The 21,587-nt window shown below is 42.2% G+C and overlaps 1 protein-coding gene across 2 annotated transcripts in view; it reads left to right on the top strand.

Annotated features, from left to right (window-relative positions):
* Positions 1-21,587, top strand: part of LOC115196816 (guanine nucleotide-binding protein G(o) subunit alpha) — a 130,969-nt gene that overhangs the window by 103,730 nt on the left and 5,652 nt on the right. Inside the window, exons 4-7 of one of the 2 annotated variants that reach the window (XM_029757737.1) lie at positions 4,158-4,318; positions 13,849-13,977; positions 16,507-16,636; positions 21,001-21,154. In XM_029757737.1, coding sequence (XP_029613597.1) covers positions 4,158-4,318; positions 13,849-13,977; positions 16,507-16,636; positions 21,001-21,154 — 574 coding nt within the window. The remainder of the gene's footprint in view (positions 1-4,157; positions 4,319-13,848; positions 13,978-16,506; positions 16,637-21,000; positions 21,155-21,587) is intronic. The other variant, XM_029757736.1, reaches the window with a different exon arrangement.

Here is a 21,587-nt window from a genome sequence, read left to right on the forward strand (position 1 = left end):
AACAGTATGTGCCCATTTTTATTGTAAGATGGTTAGCCGTCCAATATCATGAGACCATTTGAGTCGCACAAAACAGTTTTCTAGTGTTCAACCGCCATATTATGCTTGACTGCTGGACAGTAAAGGCCTGATAAAATGCGTGGCCTTCTCTAAGGGCCAGTAGTGGGAGATGACACAGGGATATGGCCCTAAGCTGCCTTTTGAACAGTTGAATGGATGTGGAGTGTGGAGGCAATCTGAGTCAGAGGCAGTGGGTGTCAGTTGGAGATAAATGCCCTTTTGAGTTTATATCAGTCAGGGGTCAGTGGAGATCGTTCTTATCAGGCCGTGCGTGGATTTGTTTCTGTTTTGACTGTTGAAACCGTCTATAGTGGAGGAGGTCTGGCCTACAGGGCTCCATCCAACTGAGTTCACAGGGCCTGTACTTAAAGGTTAGGCTTACTAGGAGGGAGGAGACAGAGCCCCCCTTGTCCAATCAAAAAACATGTAGCCTAACTCAGTCATCGATCACAATGGCTATCAGTCGAATTATTTAATCTGTGTTATAAAGCTGTATTTGAGAAGCCATCTTGGATCTGGTAGGGGAGAGTGTGGTCTGTCCCCCAAAAATGTTACATTCAGCATCACTACGTCAAGGGAAATATAGAATTCTTTCTAACAAAGACATATTTATATGTTTCAAGATGTTGTGTATCCCTGGAAATAATCTGAATTTTTGTAAACATAACAGTTTTGAAAACATTGCTTGTTGAAAAAAGTGGTCTCTTGGCACAACTTAACCCGGGTATGGGGTAATTTGAGCATCGGGACAAGGTCAGTTGAGCTGCCTTGGGATAAGTGGGTGATAGTGTCCAGTGACAGTGGGTGATGGTGCTAGTAGGTCAAAGTTTAATTCATGGAATGGGGGTGTGGTGGTATATTGTATATCTTAAATGTATGCCTACATTCAAATATAGATCTCGCTGTTCAATATCACTTACCCTTCCATTTCTTGACCAGTTGTATGGGTCAGGGATGTTGTTTCAATGTGCCAATTCGTAGGCAAGTTCTCTGCATTTGAGGCAACTAAGCCCATGAAACGGGTCCTGTGATTCTTGATATGTTTAGCCAGCTCAGACTCCATGTCATGTCTTATGTTCCTCTGCTACTCTGTCATCGCCTCTCTTTCACACAGATACGTGTTTCTTTTCTTTTTTGTCAATGTACATATCAGTGTCATTCAGTCCATTTTATTTAGCCCTTGCTGCTGCTCAAATGGACATCTTCCCTTTTCTTACTTCCTTGGCTGTGAAGAACCTGAAGGGGGGTTAGCCCCGGCTTGTTTTACGTCTGTATACACTGGACATGATGATATCTGCCTGTAACAATACAAATGCACTACGATGCGTATTATGCATAAAACTGACTAAATGTAATCATTTGTATGAGGCATGGTAGCCATTGGCTCAACTTACCCCATGGCAGACATGTTGGCTACTTTTGTCCACACAGCTACAAGGATGCACTTTCATGCTACACTCTTAGAAAAAAAGGTACTATCTAGAACTTAAAAGGGTTTTTAGTCTTTTCTATAGGATAACCCTTTGAAGAACCCTGTTTGGTTCCAGGTAGAACCCTTTGAAGAACCTTGTTTGGTTCTAGGTAGAACCCGTTTGGTTCCAGGTAGAACCCTTTTGGTTCCAGGTAGAACCCTTTTGAGTTCCATGTGGAACCCTTTACACAAAGAGTTGTACATGAAACATAAAAGAGTTCTACCTGGAACCACAAAGGGGCACCGTGGAAGAACCCTTTTGGAACCCTTTTTTCTAAGAGTGTAGATTTAGGACCTCTTATTGGCACTTATAGAGACCCCAAATGATGTATCTACTTTGGCTTAGATACAAGCATCATGAAACCTATAACACAATACATTCATTTGACTTGGTAAAAATCCGTGTTTTGGACCTAACTTGCTTACCACTTTTTCCATGTGGTTTCTTCAGACTCCTCTACTTTTGTGTATGGTTTCCTAGAAACAAGGGGTGGCTCAACTAACCATTTGACTCAACTTACCACACTCTCCCCTAGCATGGAAATACAGGTGGTATGGTAATATTACAGCTGGAGCTTCTTGGTTTCCTAATCTCAGTTTATCTCCCAGTGAGATGTATTTTAGTGTGTCAGACCTAAATGGTGATAGCAGTTCCTGTCACTTCTCCTGTGCTGGGTTCCAGATGTCTCCAGCCGTTTTGTGTTGATGTGAACACAGCAGTCTCTCTCTCTCCCACCAGGGAAAATACTGTATGGCATAGAGAGAATCTCCTGAGATACCAAATTGGCAATTCCAACCTGATTCTCGTTTTCTCTCTCTCCCCTTATCAAAACTATTCTCTATTTCCCACGCTTGGTTTTGTGCAGATTTGGGTTGAAGTGTTCCTCCCTCTCCTTGCTCAGTTGGCTGGCCTAGCCTCTCTCCCCCAGGTTAGGACTGCAGAGTGAGTCTGACCTAAAACGCTGGGCTTTGTCACAGCTAAGCTGCCCAGCTCTCCTGCTAAAAGGAACAAAACGCTCTTTTCAGGACCTTGGCTGCAGACACTGCATGGCTTTGTGTTAGTGTAACTTTGGACCAATGCTACATAAAGAAGTGAGAATGACATCAGGGCAATTATGTAAGGAAGGGAAGTGTTGAGCAAGTGAGGAGATTAGAGGAAGGGAGAAAGCACTGATTTATTTTTTTGCATGCCTCATCCTGTCCACTATTAGAGAGGGGATTGCAGGTAGGTGTGTGTGTGTGTGTGTGTGTGTGTGTGTGTGTGTGTGTGTGTGTGTGTGTGTGTGCAGACCAACGTGTATCTGGTGTGTAGATCATTATCAATGATTCTGGGTATTGATCAGCTTCAGAGCAGCAGCAGCCGGTGAAACATAGAGGCTGAGGAGTTAGTGACGCCCATGACCTTTACTCTGTTGGTAACTAGGGACCTGATTGGTGCTGTGAGTGACAAACAGGCTGAAGCTGCTGTGTCAAAGCTGTAGCATGTCCCAGCACATACTAGAGCCTGTCAATCAAACTCTGTGGTGGGTGTCAACTGCACATGGTCATTCAGAGAGACACACAGGTCAATGACTCCCTACACTACTATGTTATCACGCTCCAATACACAGGGTGGGTTGGTGGGTGGTTGTTCCGTTTCAATATGGACTAGGAGCAGAGCCCACAGGAAGTGGGTGGGATTAGCAGCTGCAGAGAGGAGAGGCAGAGTAGTGGTCCATAAACACACACACACACAGAACGCCCAGCCTGTAATAGAGTCACTGTTGTAGGCCTCTCTAGCCAGGCAGTGGGGGGTCGGTAATAAGAGCTGAAACACTTTCCCAGACCCAGTGCTCAGGTCGGGACATTGTGATTCGTGACTAGTGTTTGGGGTTATGCGGGGAAGGCAGGATCACTCCTTCCAGGATGCTCCTTTCCTGTGACCTTCGCATTTGTAGACACTAGTGGAATGAAAAACAGTTATTTCATTTCAGCTCCTAGATTTAGATATCTCTACCCTTACAAAAAAATAATGCAGTTTTGAAACTGCAGTAACTGCAGTCGACTGTGGCGTTTTGGACGCAGTAATTGCAGAATAACTGCAATTGTGAAATTGTGAAATAATTGCAGTGAAACTGCAACTATACTGCACTGTAACTGCAGTTACTCTGCAAAATTACTGAGTAAATTTTTTTTATTTTGGAAGCAGTATTTGCAGCGTACTACAGTTATACTGCACTCTAACTGCAATTGTTTTTCGAAAGGGTATTTTCTAATTACACTGTAATTTTGGAAGTATTATCTTTGCACAGGAAATACCTCTCTGATTGTATTGTGATATGGATACTTAAATGTGAGTGCTATATCTGTTCCTATCTACAGGCTGATGTTTTCCTCTCTACAGGCTTGTGTGTATTGGGCGGCAGGTAGCCTAGTGGTTAAGAGTGTTGGGAAAGTAACTGAAAAGATGCTGGTTCAAATCCCTGAGCCGACTATGTGAAAAATCTGCCAATGTGCCCTTGAGCAAGGCACTTAACCATAATTGCTCCTGTAAGTCTCTCTGGATAAGAGTGGTTACTAAATGACAAAAATGTACTGTATTTAAAGTGCTATGTATAATGTACCTGTTGTTCCTCTCCCTCCTCAGGCTGATGCTAAGATGGTGTGTGACGTGGTGAGTCGTATGGAGGACACTGAGCCCTACTCTCCTGAGCTCCTGGGGGCTATGATCCGCCTGTGGTCTGACTCTGGCATCCAGGAGTGCTTCAGCCGTGCCCGAGAATACCAGCTCAATGACTCTGCCCAATAGTGAGTACTACTTTACCTCTACTGCCCCCCACAGGAGGACCTAGTGCTGCAGGATCAATACAACTCTCATTACTCTTCTCCAATCGATGAAAATGTTTATGGATAACACATACGTAAATGTCATCCACTTACTACATGAATTGATGTCCATGTGACATTAGTCATATACAACAAATATGAAGCAATTATTTGGTGTTTTATAGACAAAGTAGTTTATGTGGCCCAAAGTGAATTGGTAAATTCCTGTGCTAGGTTGTAAATCAATTGGAATCAAACACATACACTACCGATCAAAAGTTTTAGAACACCTACTCATTTTAGGGTTTTTCTTTATTTTTACTATTTTCTACATTGTAGAATAATAGTGAATATATCAAAACAATGAAATAACACATGGAATCATGTAGTTACCAAAAAAGTATTTAACAAATGAAAATATATTTTATATTTGAGATTCTTCAAATAGCCACCCTTTGCCTTGATGACAGCTTTGCACACTCTTGGCATTCTCTCAACCAGCTTCAGGAGGTAGTCACCTGGAATGCATTTCAATTAACAGGTGTGCCTTCTTAAAAGTTAATTTGTGGAATTTATTTCCTCCTTAATGCGTTTGAGCCAATCAGTTGTGTTGTGACAAGGTAAGGGGGGTATACCGAAGATAGCCCTATTATGGCAAGAACAGCTCAAATAAGCAAAGAGTAATGACAGTCCATCATTACTTTAAGACATGAAGGTAAGTCAATATGAAAAATGTCAAGAACATTGAAAGTGCAGTCGCATAAACCATCAAGCGCTATGATGAAACTGTCTCTCATGAGGACAGCCACAGGAAAGGAAGACTCAGAGTTACCTCTGCTGCAGAGGATAAGTTCTTTAGAGTTACCAGCCTCCGAAATTGCATCCCAAATAAATGCTTCACAGAGTTCAAGTAACAGACACATCTCAACATCAACTGTTCACAGGAGATTATGTGAATCAGGCCTTCATGGTCGAATTGCTGCGCCTGCAAAAAAGATTGCTCTGATGTGCGAGTGCCTTTTGAATTGCTGCAAATAAACCACTACTGAAGGACACCAATAATAAGAAGAGACTTGCAAGCAATGGACATTAGACCGGTGGAAATTTGAGATTTTTGATTCCAACCTCTGTGTCTTTGTGAGACATAGTGTGGGTGAATGGATGATCTCTGCATGTGTATTTCCCACCGTGAAGCATGGAGGTGGAGGTGTTATGGTGTGGGTGTGTTTTGCTGGTGACACTCTCTGAAATATTTAGAATTCATCGGCACACTTAACCAGCATGGCTACCACAGCATTCTGCAGCGAAACACCATCCCATCTGGTTTGGACTTAGTCCCACTATCATTTATTTTTCAACAGGACAATGACCCAACACACCTCCAGGCTGTGAAAGGGCTATTTTACCAAGAAGGAAAGTGATGGAATGCTGCATCAGATGATCTGGCCTCCACCAAATTGAGAGGGTTTGGGATGAGTCGGACCACAGAATGAAGGAAAAGCAGCCAACAAGTGCTCAGCATATGTGGGAACTCCTTCAAGACTGTTGGAAAATAATTCCTCATGAAGCTGGTTGAGAGAATGCCAAGAGTGTACAAAGCTGTCATCAAGGCAAAGGGTGGCTACTTCGAAGAATCTAAAATATATAGTATATTTTTATTTCTTTAACACTTTTTTGGTTACTACATAATTCCATAGGTGTTATTTCATAGTGTTGATGTCTTCACTATATTGAAAACTTCCATCTTGCATTGTCCATCCCATTCAAAATGTTCTGGACAAGTCACTGCCTGTAGGCCTACAACACATAAACAGTATGTGCCCATTTTTATTGTAAGATGGTTAGCCGTCCAATATCATGAGACCATTTGAGTCGCACAAAACAGTTTTCTAGTGTTCAACCGCCATATTATGCTTGACTGCTGGACAGTAAAGGCCTGATAAAATGTGTGGCCTTCTCTAAGGGCCAGTAGTGGGAGATGACACAGGGATATGGCCCTAAGCTGCCTTTTGAACAGTTGAATGGATGTGGAGTGTGGAGGCAATCTGAGTCAGAGGCAGTGGGTGTCAGTTGGAGATAAATGCCCTTTTGAGTTTATATCAGTCAGGGGTCAGTGGAGATCGTTCTTATCAGGCCGTGCGTGGATTTGTTTCTGTTTTGACTGTTGAAACCGTCTATAGTGGAGGAGGTCTGGCCTACAGGGCTCCATCCAACTGAGTTCACAGGGCCTGTACTTAAAGGTTAGGCTTACTAGGAGGGAGGAGACAGAGCCCCCCTTGTCCAATCAAAAAACATGTAGCCTAACTCAGTCATCGATCACAATGGCTATCAGTCGAATTATTTAATCTGTGTTATAAAGCTGTATTTGAGAAGCCATCTTGGATCTGGTAGGGGAGAGTGTGGTCTGTCCCCCAAAAATGTTACATTCAGCATCACTACGTCAAGGGAAATATAGAATTCTTTCTAACAAAGACATATTTATATGTTTCAAGATGTTGTGTATCCCTGGAAATAATCTGAATTTTTGTAAACATAACAGTTTTGAAAACATTGCTTGTTGAAAAAAGTGGTCTCTTGGCACAACTTAACCCGGGTATGGGGTAATTTGAGCATCGGGACAAGGTCAGTTGAGCTGCCTTGGGATAAGTGGGTGATAGTGTCCAGTGACAGTGGGTGATGGTGCTAGTAGGTCTGTGAAAGGGCTATTTTACCAAGAAGGAAAGTGATGGAATGCTGCATCAGATGACCTGGCCTCCACCAAATTGAGAGGGTTTGGGATGAGTCGGACCGCAGAGTGAAGGAAAAGCAGCCAACAAGTGCTCAGCATATGTGGGAACTCCTTCAAGACTGTTGGAAAAGTGTTCTAGGTGAAGCTGGTTGAGAGAATGCCAAGAGTGTACAAAGCTGTCATCAATGCAAAGGGTGGCTATTTTAAGTCTCAAATATAAAGTATAATTTGATTTGTTTAACACATTTTTGGTTACTACATGATTCCATAGGTGTTATTTCATAGTTGTGATGTCTTCACTATCATTCTACAATGTAGAAAATAGTAAAAAATAAAGATAAACCCTTGAATGAGTAGGTGTTCTAAAACTTTTGACCTGTAGTGTATGTATGATCAGGGCCTAAAATTAACAACCGACATTCACCAAATGACAATGCGGGTCGATTTTGGCATTGGTGGGTAAGATGTCTGTTTCACCAGCCACGTTGGCAGGTGGACAGGGCTCTACAGTGCGAGCATTTCACTCGCATTTGTGAATAAAAATCGTCAAGTATGATTACATTTATAGCTAAATAAATGCTACAGTAGCTGTTTTCAAAGTATTTCTGCCGTTTTGTTCCTATAGCCTATCCCACCTCAAGCTTCAACACTGCCTGGCTGAGGACTGTGCGCACATGAACAACGAAGTGAAGGATTCATTTTTAGGAGAGCTGCGCACAGGCATAAAAGTCAGTCTATTTTGCTTGAAAGGAAAGTCTACTGAAGTGAGACTTTGTCCTTGTCTTTCTTGGCTATTTACATTGTTTTGTTCACAAGCTAGGTTGTTTTTCAATGTTTGAGTTTCAACTGCTAGGGAAGAGAAGACAAGGCGGCTACTAGTCAGGGGCTGCAGTCCAAACTCAAAGTAGACAGCCCTCGGCCCTAAACCCTCATCCTTTCTTTGAATGACGTTTTACATCCGAGTGTTTGGAGAGGGAGAGATGTTTGGAGAGGCAACGTCCTTGGTGGAAATCTTGAAGTTGTGCTTAAAAACAATCAACCTATAGATATTAATGTACTTATCTAGCTAACGTAGCTAGGTACGTTAGCTGTCAGGTAGTTAGCTACCCATAGCTGGCAAGCTTGTTTTATAGTTTGGTCATTTATTCCAATACATTTCAGAATTCCCAAAAATATGTTTATGAAGCTAACTACGTTTTATAGGCTCCTCACTACGAGACTAAACCAATTTGCCAATGCTAAAATCAATGTAGTTTTTATATATTTTTTTTTTAGCAAGCTAGCATTATGAATTGTGGGTCATATCAACCCCACAAGGGATCAAAGTTCTTCACTCGCTCCGTCAAGCTAAATTGAGGGCCGAGAGGGCAACGTTTGTGAATTGGACCTCTAGTTAAGATGGCAAACAAACTGCATCCGGTTTCGATGGGGATTCCCCAGAGAGAAAGTGGCTATTACGAGGGCTGAGGGGGTAAAAATAACATGTTTGGAATGCAGCCATGCTCTCAATCTCACAGGCACAAACATGACTTGAGTCACATTACCACGGTAACCATTAAAAGGGCAGGTGAACATTTTTCTCTCATCTGTGATATTTTGGTTAAAAGACTCGGGTCAAAAAATATGAAATTAAACAATATACCACATTACTTCTTACTAGTAATAGATGTATTGTTTTTAGAAACATTACAAAGCATGCTCATCTGTTATTTTGTGTTTTGTTGGTGTAATTTTAGCAACAACCCCCCAAAAATTGGGCTGGTTAAAAAATCTGAGTTGCTGGAAAGTAATCTAAAAGTAACTGAAAGTAATCAGATTATGTTACTCAGTTTGGGTAATTCAAAAGTTATGTTACTGATTACAATTTTGGACAGATAACTGTAAACAATTGCTTTTAGAAAGTAACCTACCCAACCCTGAGGACCATTGTGGAGAACAACAGCATGTAGAGCAGCAGTGATACACCGTGACACTGTAGACTGGAGCAGGCTACAGAGAGAATGATTAAAGGACATAGCCAGTAGCGAGTTGCTCAGCTTCTCTGAGATGGCTTAAGCCCATAGTATTGCATTCCTGAGAAAATTCATTTACATTAGTGTGTCCTGCGAAAGGTCACGAAACACATTTATTTCACATTTACATGGAACTCAATTAATTGTGTTGTAAATGTCATAGCATTTAGGAATGATGTTTGATTACTAGCAGTCCAGGATTTCATTCAGGAACTTGACACACCATGCAGAACTTGACGGATTCAGTTTTGTCCGGATCTGCATTATAGAAACGTTGCATAACACTTTGAGGTGATATGGATGGATATGTCTATCAATGTCTTTTGACATATGAAAGCAGCCCTCATGATATATAGAGTTAAGAGTCATGGTACTCAGAGCAGTCTCTCTCTCTCAGTGACCCTGGATATGACCTCAGTTGACCCTGGATATGACCTCAGTGACCCTGGATATGACCTCAGTGACCCTGGATATGACCTCATTGATGTATTATCAGTGTGTGGATGCTCTTCATTTGTGACCCATTTAGTTTCAATGTGCACATTTATTATACTGGTACAGTGTCTTGTGAGGAGTATGTTTACCAAAAGCACCATTTTAAGATATGTAGTCAAAAATACACATTGTTCTTCTCATCAATTGAAATAATATGTTGCTATTTAAAGAATAATAAAAAAGATTACATAGAGCTCCCAACTATGATCTAGCTCCCAACTAGATCATACATGGCAGCCATTTTGTGCTACAGAGCTCACCACCCATCAGCATCGCAGAAGCAATGCTGTGATTTACCACAAACTTTGCCAGAGGCCCATCAGATAAGTTGTTACCATGTGTGGCTCATCCCCACTCCCTGGCTGTGCTTAGGCCACAGCCCTACCATGCCACTCTGAACTGTGGTGTGGTTCCGGGAATCAAGAGTGAAAGTAAGTGTGTGTGTGTGTGTGTGTGTGTGTGTGTGTGTGTGTGTGTGTGTGTGTGTGTGTGTATTCATGCGTGCGAGACAGAAACAGCATGAGGCACTCACTGTGATGTTTTCTTGACCCCTTGGGTAGTCATTTTGGCTATAATGGATAGTTGTTTTGGCTTTAATGAATAGCCAAAATGACTATCCTTTCTGGAGTTTTTCAGCACAGGGCCACAGGCAGGTCTATACAGTAGATGCACAGTGGAAATAACTGATGGTATGGCTGTGTTCCCTCTGGGCAAAAGCGCAAAAATAAAGGCTTTAGAAATGTATAACTGATCAATGCATCATCATACCAGGTCATTTCATGCTTAAAAATGTTTCATGAATAAGATATTTGGCTACAGTAGTGCCATTTCTTACCGATCTCCACAGCTTCCATCCAAATACAAAAATGTATTAATAATATTTCACTCATTGTCATTAATTCTAATATGAAGAGTTACTCATATTTATTTTAAAGAAATGATTTGGGGGGACGAATCAACCTGTTCTGACATACCCCCCCCCCCATCCCTCGTGGCAATTTCGCCTATGCCAAGAATCTTCCAACTGGAATTTTGGGGAAACCAGAGAATTTATTGAAAGCTTCCAGAATTTTGCAACCCTAGGTATACCACAGGACACTTAGTTCTCTCTGTTTTCTCTGCGCTTCTCTTTCAGTCCTCTACTTTCTGATCTCTTTTTTCTGTGAATCGCTCTCTTTAGCGCCACCTCTTTCCTTGCTATTTCCCTCCCCTAGATCTCACCAACTCCTTTCTTTCCTGCCATATCAACCATCCCTGCTCCCCTCTCTCTCTCCTTTCCTCCCTCTCTCCTCCCTCCAACACCAGCCTGTGGAGTGATTGGAAGCAGCCGACAGCAGGCATAGTGCTGAGAGGTTTTGCCATGCAGAGCACTCAAGCTGGACGATGAGGAGGAGGAGGGGAAAGGTGGGAAGAGAGAAGGGCGGATGGTGTGTTTTGGAGGGAGTTACTGGCAGGGAGCCAGTAGTAAGGGACAGATATGAGTCCCCCATACAAAAGAGAGCCCCCTCCTACGCACCCCACCTCTACACCATTTCAACAGACCCCAGATGACCCAATCTTATCCTCCCAGCATAGATAGGACCTCATCACTATTCATATTGCTAGGGAGAGCATGACGGTCACAGCACCACTGGATCTCAGAGCCACAGAACTGCTATATTTTCATGACATATTACATCAGATATCAGACCTCAAATCCCTTGGGATTGTATTCATCGTATTAGTCATTGGTGGACAATATGGATGTTAGTTTAATGAACTCCAGTAAATATTTCAAGAGATGTTTGGCTGGCAGATAAGGCAGAAATAGTATTTCATTCAAGACCACGCTGATATCCAGTTGGATAGAAATGTTAATTGTGTCATTGCAGAGGAGTAAACACACTTAGACACGTTCTGCTGCTTACTCCTCATTGGACTGTGCTCGTTCTGTTCCAAAGTAGACGGCAATGAAACTATGACACTATTGTATGAGACTCGACTGTACAAGTTACCACTCACAGTCCTTCATGGAAATCCCTCTTATATAGCCAGCTGAAATTTGCATTGGCAGTTTTTATTTGAGGATAAACAATACATCATAATGGGGAGAGAGGCAATCACAGATAGGAGGGATGGAAGATAGAAAGGAGAGAGAGAGAACAAATCAGTGATGGACAAAGAGGGGAGAGACAGAGCGGGTGGCAGAGGAGAGTGTGCTACCTTGTAATATTGAAACAGTAAATGTAAGGAGAAGCTGGAGGCTGTAACCTATATTCTCATTATATCTTGTTAATGCTCTTTTGGTTTAGAAGAATAACTTTTAGAGGGGAAATGTGCATTTTGTTAGGGCTGGTTGATATGTTATAAAAACTGATGTTGTGGTATGAATAAGACGTGCATGAATCAAACATTCATAGACAGAAATGACTGTGTTCCTTGTTGTGTTGATGTCGCCCCCTGGATGCAGTGAGGTGGACTTCATCTCTCTGTGCAGGTGGGCTGGCCTGTTAAGGCAGGGCAGGGTGAATCCGCTCTATGGAGAAGTTTCATCTGAATTTAAATGGCCATGTCAGTGTTAGCTTTGGACATGAGATCTGACATCTCATTCCACTTCCAGCAGTTGCATCATAGGTCTCCCCCACTGCTCTTCCTCTATCTCCCTGGCCTGCCTCCATCCTCTTTCTTTCTTTCTTTCTCCCTGTGTCATTTTCTCTGCCCCCCTCCTTATATTATGAACAGGGAAGCAGTACTATGGACAAAGCCCAGTTTTTTTAGGCACTACTGTTAATGAGCTGCATTAGTGCTGGGCAGCCTGCCACCCAAACAGAGAGCTTGGCAATGGATGCAGCACATTTACTACTGAACATCGGCTTGTGTTAGTCATTTATCAATCATTTCACGTGTACACACATTTAAAACCATTCAGCAACATACTGTACTGCGGCTCCATGCAGTGTAGGGTTGTGTTGTACAGTGGAAGTGACCCCCTCATTGGGTTGTGTCACCAGGCCAGTGGCCAGGGTGGAATGTTCACACACTGCTGCCAAATATTGCAGCTTCCCAGCGAAGTCTCACAGCACTCAAATGGACACAGATCAGTGAATGACACCATTACACATAAACACAGATGAAGGGAGAGAAGATGTTTGTATGTGGTATGTTTGTGCCAGTTTAAGTGTAGTTGTTTTCTTCAAGTGTACCACATTACTGGGTGTTGACTGTTGGTTAGTCTTGGGTGTGATGAACCTCTACCACATTACTGGGTGTTGACTGTTGGTTAGTCTTGGGTGTGATGATCCTCTCTACCACATTACTGGGTGCTGACTGTTGGTTAGTCTTGGGTGTGATGATCCTCTACCACATTACTGGGTGCTGACTGTTGGTTAGTCTTGGGTGTGATGATCCTCTCTACCACATTACTGGGTGCTGACTGTTGGTTAGTCTTGGGTGTGATGATCCTCTACCACATTACTGGGTGCTGACTGTTGGTTAGTCTTGGGTGTGATGATCCTCTACCACATTACTGGGTGCTGACTGTTGGTTAGTCTTGGGTGTGATGAACCTCTACCACATTACTGGGTGCTGACTGTTGGTTAGTCTTGGGTGTGATGAACCTCTACCACATTACTGGGTGCTGACTGTTGGTTAGTCTTGGGTGTGATGATCCTCTACCACATTACTGGGTGCTGACTGTTTGTTAGTCTTGGGTGTGATGATCCTCTACCACATTACTGGGTGCTGACTGTTAGTCTTGGGTGTGATGATCCTCTCTACCACATTACTGGGTGCTGACTGTTAGTCTTGGGTGTGATTTATGATCCTCTCTCCACACGGAGGGAGCGACAGCTTGTTTTTCCTGGGTTGTCATCCTTGTCTATTTCCCCTTATATTGATTGTCACCACTCCTGCATGTGGAGCAGTAGATTTGCACCCAGTCCTAAGCAATCCCAGCTGCTCTAGCTGATGTTGTGCTATATTTTGAACAATAGACCAGTCTTTGATATTTCCTGTCCAAAATGTCCATTATTGGCCTCGTAACTGGAGTGCACTGTTCCAGCCCTTCAGAGTCCAATGTTAGGTTGTCATTATAATATTTTTTATCAGTCCCTTATCTAGTCCTTGGGGTAGTGGGCCAGACTGTCTCGCCAATCAATTATTTGAATCAATTAATTTAGTTCTGTGGTACAATGAAAACCAGTGTGTACTTACAGACCCAGAATTACACTGAGGCCCTGTTTCAGTCCTTACAGTTTAGTCCAATGGATTGATCCTAACTGGCCTCTGTCTCTCCTCAGCTACCTAGACAGTTTAGACCGGATCGGTGCACCTGACTACCAGCCCACAGAGCAGGACATCCTCAGAACCCGAGTCAAGACCACTGGCATTGTAGAAACTCACTTTGTCTTCAAGAACCTGCACTTCAGGTAAGACACTGGCTCAGTGCTCCTCTTACTCCTCAAATATCTCTCTTCTCTAACTACTTAATGATTATTTTTTAATATATATTCCAGCTGGTTATGCTGCATTTACATTGACCTTTTCATGGAACCATGACTAGACGTCTAGTCTCATAGACTAGACGTAACATAGTAAATGTAAATCCGGGACACTAATGAGTATGATATGTTAAGTTTGGTATGGTTGCACAAGACAGATGGTCACTTTAGGCAAAAACAAAAGTAGGGTGGTTGGGTGGGCGTATAACGTGTATGTCTAGCAACCCAAAAGTTGCAAGCTTGAATCTCATCACGGAAAACATTTGTAAGCTAATTAGCAACTTTTCAACTACTTACTACTTTTTAGCTACTTTGCAACTACTTAGCATGTTAGCTATCCCTTCCCTTAACCCTAACCTTAATTAACCCTTTACCATAACTCCTAAACTTAACCTTAAACCTAACTCCTAACCCCTAGCCTAGCTAACGTTAGCCAGCTTGCAAACATTAGCCACCTAGCTAGAATTCATAACATATCATACGTTTTGCAAATTCATAACATATTGTACATTTTGCAAATTCGGAACAAATAATATGAATTGTAATTCGCAATATATCGTACGAAATGGGTGATGGACATCCCCAAATTAATGCATACCATACGAAACATAACATATCATACTAAATGGAGTGTCTCGGATTTACATACAGAATCATACGAAATGCTCTGAGACCTGGTTGTGTAAAGGGTATTCTTCTGTAGCTACAGTTTGTGTGGTTAAATGGTGATTATGATGTGTCATACATGGATTGTACCCTAGATTAATGTTTTTTTTTTCATTATTGTACCATGGCAATTAACATTTTCTTTTTTTAAATGAATGAGCGCTGGGACCAGCACAGAGCGCTGGGAGAAAAGGAGCTGTGACTGAATCTACATTTAAATTATAAGCTCTAGTTAATTATTCTAGAACTGCCAAACCTGAAGACATACTGTATAAGTCATTAAGTATTACCTGGATATTTTGTGGTATTTAATGCACTGTAAAATCTAGTGCTACCAATTCATTATATTACTCATTCTTTTTTAAAGTGGGATGTACATTGAAAAAGCAGGATGTGCAATAAAAATCAACAATTCATCTTGTTTTTTGACAAGGTAAGAATCTGTTGTTCTGCCCCTGAGCAAGGCAGTTAACCCACTGTTCCCCGGGCACCAAAGACGTGATTGTCTATTAAGGCAGCCCCCCACACCTCTCTGATACAGAGGGGTTGGGTTAAATGCGGAAGATACATTTCAGTTGAATGCAATCAGTTGTACAACTGACTAGGTATCCCCCTTTCCTTTCAATTTGCTTGGTTTAACATGGTCATGTTAATATCAGTTGTTTTTCTATCACAAAACAGAGGGCTTGTATTTTTCCTCTGCTCCTCACACAGCGGCCTGCCTGCCTGCCTGCCTGAAGGCCTGCTAGCACAAAGCAGCTCTTTGTTCATCTCCTTCTCTGACTCAGCTGATTGAGAACAAAAAATACATTATGAAAATAATGTGTTAAAGGTCCAATTCAGCTGTTTTTATCTCAATATTAAATCATTTCTGGGTAACAATTAGGAACCTTACTATGATTGTTTTCAATTTCTCAAGAAATAATTTTGCTTGGATTTCTAGGAGTGGTCTAAACTGAAAACTGAAAACTAGCTGTTATTGGCAGAGAGGTTTGGAGCTCTCTTATTGGTCTATTAACTGTGTGGTGATGTCAACAGGCAGGGCAAAATATCTATCATGCCAAAACAGGCTGAAATTTCAGACCATCTTTTCAAACAACTCTTACACTAAAATGGCATTATCATACTTTTCACAATTTCACAGTATTATTCCAACCTCAGTGTGGAAATATATAGAAAACACAGGGAAATCACGTGTTTGACTACACTGGGCCTTTAATATAAAACAGTGGTGTGCATAGAGAGGCTGCAGGACTGTCAGGCTGTGATGTTCCATTAATTCCTGATCCTAAAACTTGCTCTCTGACAGGCTTTTTGCAAGAGCTAATGTAGTGTTCCGGTACTGAAGAATGTTCTAGTCTAGTGGTACTGGACTGTTGTCCTTTCCCAGACCTGTTCCAGTAACCCCAGCAGTTGTGGGTGTGCCCTGCCCCTGACCTGAAATGCTGTATCTACAGTACAGAGACCTCTACAGTCTTCTGTTTGCTGGCCTGTGGCAGCAAACCTTTTGAAATCCATTGTTCTTCAGATGTAGGGAGGGGTTGGAAATCTGTGCATGAGCCTAACCTCAATGGGAAAATTACAGTAGCTATGTTTCTCAGAAACTATAAGTGGGAGCAATTTCAAAATGAATAGAGATATGCCATACCAATGTGTTTTTGCTATGTCAGACTGACTGTATGTGGTAGATATTGTACTGATACTGTATACTTTATACTACAGTATGTGATCCTCTGAGTGGTTGCTTTTGGTTTTTCTGTGCACGTGTAATGGATGGTGTGTGTTCCATAGGCTGTTTGATGTGGGAGGTCAGAGGTCGGAGAGGAAGAAATGGATCCACTGCTTTGAGGACGTGACAGCCATTATCTTCTGTGTGGCACTGAGTGGGTACGACCAGGTGCTGCATGAAGACGAAACCACGGTGAGTCTCGCACACACACACACACTTAATTAGTTGTGTCTATATCGCCATAAAACACTCTACAATGCAGCACAGTAAATTCCTTTTAATATGAGTCATGTATGTTTCCTTTGTTGAATACGTCAACATAATGAACAACAGTTTCCTACACCGGGGCTACAGTGCCTTGTGAAAGTATTCACCCCCTTGGCATTTTTCCTATTTTGTTTTCTTACAACCTGGAATTAAAATGTATTTTTTATAGGTTTGTATCATTTGATTTACACAACATGCCTACTGCTTTGAAGATGCAAAATATTTTTTCTAGTGAAACAAACAAGAAATAAGACAACAAAACAGAACAGTTGTGCATAACTATTCACCTCCCCAAAGGCAATACTTTGTAGAGCCACCTTTTGCAGCAATTACAGCTGCAAGTCTCTTGGGGCATGTCTCTATAAGCTTGGCACATCTAACCACTGGGATTTTTGCCCATTCTTCAAGGCAAAACTGCTCCAGCTCCTTCAAGTAGGATGGGTTCCGCTGGTGTACAGCAATCTTTAAGTCGTACCACAGATTCTCAATTGGATTGAGGTCTTGGCTTTGAAAAGGCCATTCCAAGACATTTAAAAGTTTTCCCTTAAACCACTCGAGTGGCTTTAGCAGTATGCTTAGGGCCATTATCCTGCTGGAAGGTGAACCTCCGTTCCAGTCTCAAATCTCTGGAAGACTGAAACAGGTTTCCCTCAAGAATTTCCCTGTATTTAGCGCCATCCATCATTCCTTCAATTTTGACCAGTTTCCCAGTCCCTTCCGATGAAAAACATCCCCACAGCATGATGCTGCCACCACCATGCTTCACTGTAGGGATGGTGTTCTCTGGGTGATAAGGTGTTGGGTTTGCGCCCGACATAGCATTTTCCTTGATGGCCATAAAGCTCAATTTTTGTCTCATCTGACCAGAGTACCTTCTTCCATATGTTTGGGGAGTCAACCACACGCCTTCTGGCGAACACCAAATGTGTTAGCTTATTTTTTTATTTAAGCAATGGCTTCTTTTTCTGGCCACTCTTCCGTAAACCCCAGCTCTGGGGAGTGTACGGCTTAAAGTAGTCCTATGGACAGATACTCCAATCTCCGCTGTGGAGCTTTGCAGCTCCTTCAGGGTTATCTTTGGTCTCTTTGTTGCCTCTCTGCTTAATGCCCTCCTTGCCTGGTCCATGAGTTTTGGTGGGCAGCCTCTCTTGGCAGGTTTGTTGTGGTGCCATATTCTTTCAATTTTTTAATAATGGATTTAATGTTGCTCCGTGGGATGTTCAACGTTTCTTTTTTTATAACCCAACCCTGATCTGTACTTCTCCACAATTTTGTCCCTGACCTGTTTGGAGAGCTCCTTGGTCTTCATGGTGCTGCTTGCTTGGTGGTGCCCCTTGCTTAGTGGTGTTGCAGACTCTGGGGCCTTTCAGAACAGGTGTATATATACTGAGATCATGTGACAGATCATGTGACACTTAGATTGCACACAGGTGGACTTTATTTAACTAATTATGTGACTTCTGAAGGTAATTGGTTGCACCAGATCTTATTTAGGGGCTTCATGGCAGAGGGGGTGAATACATATGCACGCACCACTTTTCCATTTTTTATTTTATATATTATTATTATATATATTTATTTTTTTCATTTCACTTCACCAATTTGGACTATTTTCTTTATGTCCATTACATGAAATCCAAATAAAAATCCATTGAAATTACAGGTTGTAATGCAACAAAATAGGAAAACGCCAAGGGGGATGAATACTTTTACAAGGCACTGTATGTACAGTACACATCCAGTGGCGTAACGCAGTTTCGCGAGGTCCGAGCAATGAAAACGTCTAACTTCTTGCATTTCTACACATTTAGCTAGGACTGTCTGGGACTGGTCTGAGTGGGGAGGGGAAAACTGAAAACTAGCTGTTATTGGCAGAGAGGTTTGGAACTCTCTTTCTTATTGGTCTACTAATTTACTGTCTGGTGATGTCAACAGGCATGTCATATCTCCATCCCACTAAAACAGTCTGAAATTTCAGTCAATCTTTTCAAACAGCTCTTACACTAAGAGTGAGTGCCTGCTAGGGCTGCGGGGAGGTGTGGTACGCCAGTGTACAAACATCCCTGGTTTCCTGCTACTCATGTTGAAATGAAGGGTTCACAATTACCATTACCAGGCCTTTTATCTATGGATCCTCAGGTTTATCTCTGCTCTGAAACACATTGCTAATGTACAGTAGCTTACATTGATATGACCGTTTACATGCAAGTGTAGATTCATTTTGGATTCGTTTTTTGATAAGCAAAAATATGTGAGGAGCTTTACATAACACAGCATTAGATTAGACCACATAGTTACTGTATTTCTCTCTTTGCAAACACAGTAGAAGTCACACTTCCCATCTGGTTCCACCCAGTTCTCTACCATAACCTCTGGTTGTATCAGCTGGTGTTAATGCCCAGGCAAATTAGTTGATTTCCATCCAGTTGCTTAGTTAGTGAGCATCCCTGAGCATCCCCATGGCCAATGGCAGTGCGTGAACAGTGTTTTCGGGGGCCTATATGTGCGATATACAACTCTAACATCCAGTATAATCTCTCCCAGGCCTGTTTAAAAGCCTCATCACATTTATTCTACTGCCATTTCCAAAAGCAGCTGGGTTTATTTTAGAAATATTTCTATAGTTCAGGATAATCCTATTTGAAAATGCAACAAAATGTTTGAGAATAGAATAGGCAATTCCCTTAATTCAGTACAGACTGATTAACAGACATGATAAACCGAACAAGGAAGGAACAATGGTTCTATTGAACTATGCTTCTAACAGGTTGACGGGCTCCTAAATCAAAGTTTACTCCTGGACTCCTATACATATGGCCGCACGTGTGTATCAGCACGTACACACACACACACATTTGCATTAATTTCTCGCTCCCTCTATCTGGCTTCCTTTCCCTGTTTTTCCCCTTCATGCAAGTACTGGCACCCACTCAAAGACGTGCACAGCAGGGCACCGAATAAAATTTCTACAGCAATCCTGTTCAATAAATGTAACTGCAAGGTTTGGTTTCGGTCCTTCCTGCCTGCTCTACAGTTTTCTCCTTTCATCGTTGGGGGGGAGTGTGTGTGTGCGTGCTGGCACATGACTGTGGGTGCGTTTCTGCTTGTGCGAGCGTGCACGTGTGTGTGTTTAAGAGGGGGGAGATGAGTTGGGCTCTTGTGCATGTCCATCTCCGCACCACTGAGCCCCCCCAGCAGCTCTCGTCTCTCCTTCAACGTCTTCTCGTCTCAGCTCCTCTCCTGTCATCTCTCGCCATCGGCTGTCCTCTCTAACCAATCGCCAAATGCTAAAAACCCACCTGGTTCCACAGAGGACCCTCCCACCAAACATGTGTACAGGTATGAAACCTTAAACAAGGACAAAGAGTCCAAAATCATCTGGAAAGAGTTAAAAGCAGCACTCGTTCTGGTTGTAATGTGATTCTGTGTGTATTTACCTGTGAGTGCCTGTGACTTGCACTGTGAGGATGATATGACACTGTCTGTACTCTAGTATGTGTTGCCTTGTTCTCAGAGTTACTTGTCAGAGGCTCAATCAACTGATGAGATAAATGCTAAACTATGGTCATTAGTTTTCCTATCTCTTCTCTTTCTCTCTCTTACATTTTCTAAGAATTACTAACACACCAAGAACAGTCTCTGTGACTCATCTTGTTCTATCAACAGATTATGATTGGCTTTTTCCTCTGCTCTATTTCATCTGATTGGGTTGTGCGAGCCCTCGCTGCTGCTCTAAGTGGAAGGTGATTGGCTGTAAAGGAGCAGTCGTGACTTTGTTCTTTGTGTCTTTTCCACTGTTATTGAGAACAAGGCAACAATTCACTCACACCAGAGAGAGTGTCTGCTTCCAACTCTACAAACACCCTGGTGAAATTACATATCAATTGTCTAGAAATGTATTTGCATGTCCTCCCATCCCTGTTCTAGAGAGAAACACACAGGGTTTGTCCTAGACCAAGGCTACGCACCTAATAACATTGTGCATGAACAAGGCTACCCTCCCAGGAAGCTGAATACTTGTCATACTTAACATATTACCATGACACTGTGGCAAACGGGATCATGGTAATGAAATACTGTAGACACTTTCTTTTAGAATGTTCTTGGATCTCGGGGGGAAGTGGCTCATATACAGTTAACGCTTTAGCTCCTGGAAGGGGCATTTAAAGTTTAGTTTCTGTTCTTTTGTAGTTTCCTTTCTTCACTTGTTTCTCTATTTTTGTGTGGGTGTGACGTAGTTAGAGAGTCCCACAGCAGACTGACTGACGTTGTTTTCTCTATACCCACAGAACCGCATGCATGAGTCTATGAAGCTGTTCGACAGCATCTGTAACAACAAATGGTTCACAGACACCTCCATCATTCTATTTCTCAACAAGAAGGACATATTCGAGCAGAAAATTAAGAAATCTCCCCTTAGTATCTGCTTCCCGGAGTACACAGGTAATTGATGTAGAGTGGAGGCTATTGAGCTAGGAGAAAAGAGGGATGGAGTAGCAGCAGGAAGGACAACTAGAAGAAGGGGTAGTGTGGTAATGAGGGATAATGTGTAGAAATGCTTGAAGAGGGATGATTAGCTTTCAGAATCAGAACAGGAGAAGAGGATTCTGTCTTGTCATTTACTCATGCCTTACCTGGCATGACTCCATGTTATGATCTTAGGGCTTATAGTGCAGAGCAGCCAAGGAGTCTGGCCTGCTGTACTCGCTGTGTAAACCAAGGCCTCCCTCTGCAGTTACAGCATAATCAAGCCACTAAGACAAGCACTAGGTTTTACATTGGGTGTGTAATATTTGGGGGAAAAACATTGTTTTGTGTCCGTTCTTGTCCTTATATCTTTTCATTTTTTTTGTCTGCTTATCTTCCCCTTTTATTT

This window comes from Salmo trutta, chromosome 7 (genome assembly GCF_901001165.1).
Source record: "Salmo trutta chromosome 7, fSalTru1.1, whole genome shotgun sequence".
In the NCBI taxonomy this organism is placed as follows: Eukaryota; Metazoa; Chordata; class Actinopteri; order Salmoniformes; family Salmonidae; genus Salmo; species Salmo trutta.